General features: G+C 43.1%; 1 protein-coding gene across 1 annotated transcript; it reads right to left on the reverse strand.

Annotated features, from left to right (window-relative positions):
- Positions 1-853: 853 nt before the first annotated feature.
- LOC126544617 (uncharacterized) lies at positions 854-8704 on the reverse strand. Its single transcript, XM_055062108.2, has one exon. The coding sequence runs from the start codon at positions 8298-8300 to the stop codon at positions 7392-7394; it is 909 nt and encodes a 302-aa protein (XP_054918083.1). The 5' UTR covers positions 8301-8704; the 3' UTR covers positions 854-7391.
- Positions 8705-9820: the final 1116 nt, after the last annotated feature.

Here is a 9820-nt window from a genome sequence, read left to right on the forward strand (position 1 = left end):
TGTATGCTGCGGGTTCACTTCTTTCAATGTTTTTCACAATTTGTTGCATCAGGCAGAATATTCAAGTGGCTGGATAAGTGATTTTCAAGTCTGCTAGACATGAAATGAAAAACATACTAGACTACAGGAACATCATATCTGATGTTCCTGTAGTGAATTTTCATATTCTGTAAACTTGACAAAACTTCCAAAAGAATTGAAAATTCTCAATCTATTCTGCAGCTGTGCGCTTTTTACAATTTTGAAGATAAAAGAAATGTGGTGAAATTAAGTTTTAAGTCAACAGAAATATTTGGCAACTTGAAAGGGTTAAAATAAGTAATATGGCCTGAAGAAGAATGGTGAGTGAACAAGTTTATTTGCTTATAAGCAAGGTTTTATTTAATAAACTTTCAGTTGATAGAAAACAGTGCTTGTGTTATTCCTACGTCATTGTATGTTTGCATGCTACTTACAATAAATACATGGCTTGGTCTAGCAGTTAAAAAGCTACCATGCTTGACTGGAAGGACTCTGGTTCAGGTACCGTGACCACCAAGAATTTTTTTTAAATCTTAAGCAGGCCACGCGATAGAAGCCCTCAACAAAGCTTTCACTGTGAAACTCTCTACCTATCCTTTCTAGCACACACACAATTAAGTTGGGTTAGAAAGCTGTGCTCTGCTCACGCTTGACGTGATCTACCACCACCATTGAAACACCTGCACTATGCTCAGAAAAGAAGAGGTGACAGCTGAGGCGACGAGACCCCCTTAAAATGCAGACTTCAGTTATGTCTGTCAAAGGTGTGTTTCTTATTGACTTGAAGCTTATTTTGCCACTGAACAGGTGAAAAAATGAAAGAGAAGCTCTCTTGAGGCATTTGCTTATTTTTATTGTTCTAAATTGAATTATTTCTGTTTGTGGGTGTGAGTTTCTCATTCTTGCATTTAACTTGGCATCATGTAAGGAAGAAACGCTTGTGAAAATACAATAATTGGCAGTCAAAATAATGTTACAGGACCTCTTTAGGGCAACATGCATTGCTACTGCATCAGCACCAGTTAGATATGGAAACGTAAATACAATGCTACACGACTATACAATTTTCACACAGATGCAGAACATGACAGTGCAGGTGAATACATAGACAAAGGGGCTTCGAAAGTCAGCAACAGAGAAAAAAGGAGAAAGAAAAAGAAAACAATACAAAAAAGAAAATCAGTGGTACTTTTATCTATACACAGGTGTCACGTGGAACAGAGAGGAGGCAGCAGCCATATGAGGTGGATTTTTTTTTTAGTTATACATGAACTTATGTACATGTAATGAGGGACAGAAAAATTGCCCACTCATTCAGATTCTACTGCAAAGAAAATTCACCTGCAGCTTTTGTGCACACGACACGTACAGCCTGCACAACCAAGTTACTTGTCGATTGTATATGAACCCTTGCTAAAACACATACATACAGCTCACCGACACTTTCACCAAATCATGCTTGCATCACAGTGTATCGCACTATTATGGTAGATAAGCAAGGCCTAAGGAGGTTACGAAAAAGAACTGGAGCAGCAGACACCTCAGATACCTAGAAAGTGAGACTTCATCCGTTACACTTGTTGACAGACTCGTGCAGCACTAACATGAATCTGCACGCAGCCCATATGCTTTTGCTGGCGCAGAATATATTGTACAGTTAAATTATAAGGGGCCGGTGAAGCAAAACCTCAGTACCATCATTAACATCAGTATCTGTTCCACCGCTTGGGTTTAGCAACAACTTGCTTTTAGGCTCCTTGCTACTTGTCACTCTTGTTCCTTGGTAATAATTTGTGTGGTTTGAAGGCAACCGAAGAAACAGCTCTCACTATTAATGGGAACACCAAGGTTCTCCTTTGGCTGCCTTTTGTCTATTTTCCAAACATGCTTTGAACAATGTATGTCATGTAATTACCATGTCCTTAAATGCAGTTTTCAAGGTGGACCACATATGTGCACTTTCATTAAAATTATTCTTGGTTCCCATTACCTTGGAGTCCCCCACCACCTCCTTGGGATCACTTTTACTTATGCAATATTTCTTACATCAAAGATAGAACCCAGCTTTGCAGGAATGGTGGTATTAGGTTAACAGAAATATGTTTGCACTGCAAGTTTTTATCATAACTCTCAGTGTGTTACAACTGCTACGAGTGTTGAAAAAAAACATATAGACTACCTTCACACATGCACCCAATGCAAGTATGGAGTTTGCTTAAGGTAGCTAGCTAGCTTTATGGCATGACCTTGAACAAACAAACACATCAAGATTGAGAAAAACCATACAAACTACAACTACTTAAAGAATGGCCAGGGGTGTGCAAATAGTAGTTCATATAATGCAAATAGTAGTAGACCAAACCGAATGAGAGGCAAATAGTGCTAGAAGTGAATTGGATCAAATTAAACATTTTTTTCCAATAGTTTGCAAATAATGTACAACCCTCTTGCTGTTAATGTCAAACAATTTTCACAGCCTGGTATACTTGTAACATCTGAAACTTTGTCCTTAAACTGCAAATTATAAAGCATGCTTTATTAAAAGCACAAAGGGAGCATTAGGAACAACTAAGCAGTTTCTTCGCAAACACGGGGCTATTCAGAGCATACGTGGTCATGCATTATCATATAAAGTTTAGAAAGGCAGCCTTATAGGTCAAATAACCTGCATATATTTTCACAACCAAACCAGAAACGTATGTCATGTGTGACAATAGCAGTGTGAAAAAAAAAAAAGCACTCTTCCTTTAGATCAAATGGTCGCAGCAGATGATGCCACTATTGTAAAAGTATGTTGCAACGAAACAAAGTCAGATTTAATATGATGCACGTACACAGGTGCTGCATCTATAAATAGTACCAAATAATAAAATAATTCCCACTATAGAAATGTCATGTCTAAACAAAATTTTCTTGAGAGCGATTGTGGTTTAAGCAGAAAAGTCTAGCTACCCCAGCGATGCAGTGTGTTGCAGCATGTTATGTACACTGTGGATGGCATGGAAGTTATCACATTTTTGTTATAATTTCATGTTTGATAGTCTGCAGTCAACAATGTGACATATTCTAAAACTATTCGAAAAATATTCAGATTTTAAAATAGCGATATTTCATTCGAGGACTGCATCAAATAATAGAACAATGTTCTATGCATTATTTGAAAGTATCAAATATTTGCACACCCCAAAAATGGCAGTTTCGCCCAAGGAGGAGTTAAGCATTGACAGTAACAGCAAGGTTTAGAATTGTGCTTGAGCTCCTGGAACGATGCAGCATGCGGGGCAACTGCTGCTGTGCAGTGTAAACAGTTCCCCGACAGCTACCATGCATCTCTCAAAGCTGGTTTGATGAAAAGTGCTGCCAGCAATGTTACAGGCTGCTGGCGATGTGCTTGAGATGAGACTGGCAGAAAACCATTGCAGTTTGTCAGTGCCCAACGAAAGCAATAGATGGTGTGTCCACTTGGCTTCACCAATTTTCCAGCCAAACAGACTGTGTATCGCTCATGTTTTTGAATACCTTCTATCATGCATATCAAACAAGGTGCCGGCCCTCTTGCCATAACTCACACCCTCACTCTAACAGCAGATCATGTGACCTCCAACCCTCAGCACACAGGCCACACATGTGCTGTCAATAGCGGAATATCGGCTCCAATAGCACAAATGTGCGTCAAGTGCCCATATAATTGCTATTGCAATAATGAGAACATGCTCTTGGCAGTTAAAACCCAAATTTGGCTGCAAGCAGATGCAGTGCTGAACAATCAAATATCTCTCTATGCCGACTAGTCACAGAAAACATGTGATGCAACATTTCAAGAAAGGATCATGTAGTCTGGGCTGCAAATATTTAAGCGCAATGCATGACTCTTGCAAGACATTGGAAGCTACTAGTTTGATGGTGTCCAGAGTTCCGCTTTCAGCATATCGTCTCTGCTCCAGTTTACTTTATAACCTCCTTCGAAAATATTAAGCATTTCAGCTGAAACTTGTAAGATATGGAGGAGAGAGAGAACTGCACAGTAGTAGTACTTATGTCTTTCTCATACACTGGGACCAATTATATCCAGTTACTTCCTTTTATTTCTGAGCGTATTTTCTGCAAACACATTCTCTAAGCATGGCAGTTAGCCCCGCAAACACTTCAGCAGTATGAGACTGCTAGATGATAATGTCACTGCCCTGCATGTGAGAATGAATGTCGGGCAGTGACACAAAACAACTCACTTGAGCATGTCTCAAAATCAAGAGTACAGGGCTCAAATAGTGGCAGAGAGTGATGTAGGGCTTTTTTAACAGCAACACACCTGCAATCCATTGATGTTTCAAACAATGCATGGCCTGTAGAGAAACTCAATGCATGGGTGCTATCACTGTTCACAATGCAAGCTTAAAGGAGCCCTTCAATACTTTTTGAGCATGGCAAATTTTGACATTGCTAGTGAAAAGAGTCCAAACATTTGAGCCAAATAATATTCCTGTATAAGCAGCTGAGAGCCAATAATTTTACTTGAGTAAGTGAAACTTTTAAAACCCGTGTAAATTTTTTTACTTTTGCACAAGATTAAACATGGTGGCTATTGGGCAGGTTTCTTTAATGTTATGATTAAGCATTGTTTCAAAAGCATGAGTGGAGAAATCTAGCATGGTGGTGGAGAACAATACCACTACATTGATACTATGGCCTTTCAGATGTGAAGTGCAGCAGGAGCTTGCACCACACAATCTCCGAACCATGCAGACACAAAAGCTAGGTGAAATGATGGGCAGATAATGGTGGACATTCTCCCACATGGGCACAGCATGCAGCTTCCAGTGTAGTAGGAACAAAAAAAAGGAGGGAAAGGCAGCAAAGGTGTGGCAGTGGCAGCATTTGGTTGCCAATTACTCTGTTGATACAAGGTGCATTCAAAAACTTTTTGTTGAAAAGGATTTGTGAGGTGATGCCCCTAAACACCAAACACATTCCACGCCTTCCATAAAAAGTATTGCAGGACCTCTTTAAGAATGATGTGCAGATGCATGATAAAATTACTTCATGCAAAAAAAATCTGCCATACGCTATCTGACAATGCACTGTTTCAAGTTATATAAAACAAACACAAATATGCAAACAAAAGACTAAAACAGACACTAGCATTTCAAGTTCCTATCAACCTACGTTTACAGGGTATATCAACACCAGAAGTGTGACTGCTCTTACTGTTTACAACATCGCACTCCTGTTAAAATATTCCAGTATCATACATAAAAATTAAAGCATTCCTTGCTATAAAACTCAGCGGTGTAACTGGCCGCTTTACTGTAAACTCCTTCAAAATGCAATAGCAACAGTAACCAAACATTCATCACACACTGCTAACCAGTCTGAACGGGCCATTGATAAAGTGCCAAGAAAATCCATGGCCATTACATCGTACAAATTTTCTTCTCCAGAGGCTGCCAGTGAGCACATGCCACTGTGCACACATACCCCCCTCTTGAACTTCTACATAAACCAAATGCACTTTCTTATGTAAAAAAACAGAGTATCCGGCATGCCTCAAACTTGTGTACAATCTATTGTGTTACATGTGGCAAAAGTAACTAGAAAAAGTTTGATTATACATACCATACTACATTCAACATATTACATATCATCAACAAGGCAACACAATGCCTTTCCCTTACTTGGCTAAATGTGCAGGTCACAAAGGGCATGAGTTAGGACTCTATTACACTAGGATACAAGTTGGCCCACACTGTCTGCAAACAATCTGCTGTAGGTAGCCTTGTAACACTGCAAATTACTGGAAAACATGTTCTCATGCCCCACTAAAAATGTTGATGCCCTTGCAGACAGTAGAGCTGCTGGAGAACCATGCTAATGTTAGCAACATGTTAATGCAGTAAAGATAGGCCTCTAAAACTACAAACCCAACTTGTCGAGTCTTTTACAGCAGTCACTGGTCACAGATTCAGCTCACACATTTTCTTGCATATCCATGCAGCAAGTGAAACCAGCTCAATCATTCAAATAAATGCCATCAGATTATGCAACTGGTGCATGTGCCAACAGTGTGCTTTCCTTTCTGATACACATCAGTTCTTTTGTTGCAATAATTTCCTACAGTTTTACTATACAATAATACATGAGCTATCTGTTACTGAAGCTGCTTATGGCAGTTTAATTTTGTGACTTTCCTATAATTCGCTGCTTGCCCTGCAGTGTAACTTCTCTGCAGGCCATATACTACATTCTGTGCCATAAGCAGTAGCGAACTGTCCCAGTTTTCTTCAACCCCCCTCCCCCCCGCCATCAGCTGCTATTTTACTACGCCAATACAGCACATGCTCCTCTGCAAGCTTAAGATCAGGCGAAATGAGGCTGGTGCACTTGCTTCATAAAACGACATGGTCTATGCAATGAACTGGCGGCAACAGATGTAGACTGCTTCTGCCAAAAAAGGGTGTTTTGCATGGTTGCTGTTATGTGTAGCCCAGAATACTACAGTCAGTACCAACCCAAAAAGTTATGGCAAATTCACTTCAAAGGGCACATGCATACATTCGCAAGTCAACTAAACTTTGTTCTCCCTTTCTTTTATGAGACCAAAGTTCGGGTATTTGTCTTGCTCAGCTGTTGCAGTGGCATGAACCTCTCAACCTAAGGAAATGGAATTGTTTTTCATGAGGTATACACGATACCCATTAGACAGATAGATTAACTTGGGATTTAGTAGCGCATGTTCTCAACTGCAGCATGCACCTTGTTATTCAGACTCATGGGAGCATAAAATAGCTCTTTGAATGTAAAGCCAGGATAATCCTTTTTCTAATTCATTTTCAATGTTCCTTGCATTACAGTTTATGCACGTTTATGCTACAAACTGAATTTCATGGGTGGACGTCTATTGGAACATAAAACCAAACTTTTGGAACATAGAAGCAGAGAGAATTTGCACAGCATACTTTTAAAAAGAGCCTTTCTTAAATGTTTGGGTTGTAACTGGCTTAGTCTTAGGGTTGTTTCTGGTCGTTAACTCAGTAAATTGGCCTTGAAACAAAGAGCTAGCTTAACACTTCTAAACACAAGGTAAACATAGTAATATTATATAAATCAACCTTTTAAGCACAGAAAATGTTTTACTTCACACAGGTGGGCAGCTAAATCTGCTCAAACATGTCAGGCCGTTAAGAGACACCAGCAAAGACCTCAAAGGATGCCACATGTCAAGACAACAGCACTGACTGGGCAAAGACCATTTGTACAAAGTTGACTGCAGCATAATTCGAACTAAGAGTTAGGATCTTACGTAACACTACATAGCTCCAGTGTCAGTATGTCAAACATATGGCTTTTCTAACAACTTGAGATACATGTAATCACTATGCTATTCCAGTGATGAGTTCGTCCTCATCCCCCTCAGCATCAGTGGAGGCCATGACAGAGGTGCCAGGCGCCAGCAAGGGCGGCCCGCCGTCCAGTAGGTCTGCCGGTGGTTCATTGCTGAAGAGCTCAGCAGGCACTGTGAGCGGAGCCTTCTCAGGAAGTAGATCGCGCAGTGCCTGCCTTGCTTCCAGGTGCCTCTCCACCTCCTCCGAAGTCATGTGGCCGTCCAGACGACTCACACAAAGTGCATCGGCTGCCTCTAATATCCTTTTCGGAACACCAGAGACCAAAATCGGTTTCGACGTCGGCTGCGGTGGTGTAGGCACTGTTGCTGGCGGAGGCTTGGAGGCCCTGGCTACTTTCTTTTTTTTATCAGCCGTCGGATTGAGAGACGCACCGGGGGGCATCAAAACAGCCGACTTGGCTGCTAGCGTAGGCAGAACACCCAAAGCAGCGGAAGTGTTAGTGGCCGGTAGCGGCCCCGGCGTTATTTCGGTTTTTATAGGTATAGAACAAGAGGGAGTAGCACTGGGCACTGTTACTGCTGACACGCTAGCCACAGGAATATGGTGGACGTTGCTGCTTTCAACAGGGGTCACCGACGGCTTCTTTTTCTTGATTGCGGGAGGCGGTGGTGGCGGTTCAACACGAAGCTCGGAGTCGCTGTCACTAGACACAGTCGCATCCGAGTCACTCGATGATGAATCGATTGACTCATATTGAAGAATCTGGTCGAGGAGAAAGCTTTTGTCGCGTGTTACTTTCAGCAGCTTTCTTTGCGCCTTTCGCAGCTCCTCCTGGAAACATTCGTTCTCGTAGAGAAGGAACTTTAACTTGCGCTTTAGGTTACGATATTTTTGACGGTATGACACAACTGGCATCGAAGCTTCATCAGATATGGGCATTTTTAAGGATTTCAGCTTGCCAGCGATGTTTTCAAATCATTTGCTCCTATGCCCAGCTCAAGTTCTTCCGCGCTTCCAAGTGAATGAAAGCTCGTATCTTGTCGCTATGAGCGCATCTCGGATAAAAAGACGTTGCATATACCTTTCATGTTCTTTCAACAGCGTTGAACTTTTTCAATTCGAAAACACTTCTGACGTACTTCAGCGTTCGCACGCTTCGAGGCTTTCCACGACGTTATCGTACCAGTTTTTACGAATTCAACCACAGAGAATGCACGCACAACGCTGCACCGAAACGGTGGGCCCGACTAACCAGACGTTCATCTGAGGGATTGCCAGTCGTTTGTGCGCAGGCGCGAGTAAGAGCGGGGCTAGAGAGAAAAATGTGGGGGCTTTTGCTCTTTGAAGCACTACGGAGGAGATTTCTTAGCGCGTGTTGTAGGCATTTGTAGGCGTTTCTCATGGTGCCGGCATTGCGGAGTGGGATGGATGGATGGATGAAAAACTTCATTAGGGTCCTTTGCGCACTAGCGCGCAGCGGGCCGCTCCCACGTCGGGACGGAGAGGCCGAGCCTCTCCGCCGCGTCGCGGGTAACTGTTCCGAGTTTATTTACGCTCGGACGCTGGCTGCCGGCGCGGTGAGGCAGTGGGCACGGACGCCCCATATGGTGATCACTGTGTCTGAAGGGGCAAGGCTCTGACTGATGTTGTATAAGTTGCGGGACGCTTTTTTCGTCGCGACAATAGATTGGATTTTTACCAGCACTGCTCCAGCTAGGAGGGCACCTGTAACCGTCAAGGGGTAGCGGGTGAATCAAAGCTGGAAGCCGTGGAGGCCGAAGCGTGCCACATGGTGTTCGCATAAAAAATTGGCTGTCCGCGATAGCGGGCAGCCTATCTCATACACCCCTGGCATGCGCAGGCCAGGAGCGCTGGCTTCTCCGTCTCTACACTAATACAGTACTGTGCCCGGCGGTGCTGAAACACTTCAACCCGGCATTTTCGGGCGAGTGCCCGCACTGTGGGGAGGTGTTTGCGGACACATACCACATGGTGTGGGCATGCCCCTCCAACCCTGCTTTCCCCCCAAACCCCCACCCTACCCGAGAGGACTGGAACAACGTGCCTCCAGGAACAACGTGCCCTGGTGGCCCGAGCCAAAGCCGCTGCAGAAGCCACGGGGGTCCCGGGGACCGCCCCCTAGACTTTGTAAGGGCTGGGCCCTTAGGGCTCAGCTCACAGCTCTCTTGTAAATAGAAGAAATAAAGTTTGTAACCAACCAACCTGCGAGCGCCAACCCACGGACCAGTTCGGTTTCCAGATTTGGTGTCCCCGTTGCCGCTTTGGTGTCCTGGAGGCGCCACCAATAATGCGAAATAATGACACGTTCTCACAATTACTAAAAAAAAAAACGATTGAATAAATATAATTACGTCCAGCCGCCAACTTGTGACGCTAAGTTCAGCAGGTACCGCGCCCCGCGACTTCTGCAACACCAGTCAAAACTTTGCCTCTGAAGG

The sequence above is a fragment of the Dermacentor andersoni genome, chromosome 1 (assembly GCF_023375885.2).
Source record: "Dermacentor andersoni chromosome 1, qqDerAnde1_hic_scaffold, whole genome shotgun sequence".
Classification (NCBI taxonomy): Eukaryota; Metazoa; Arthropoda; class Arachnida; order Ixodida; family Ixodidae; genus Dermacentor; species Dermacentor andersoni.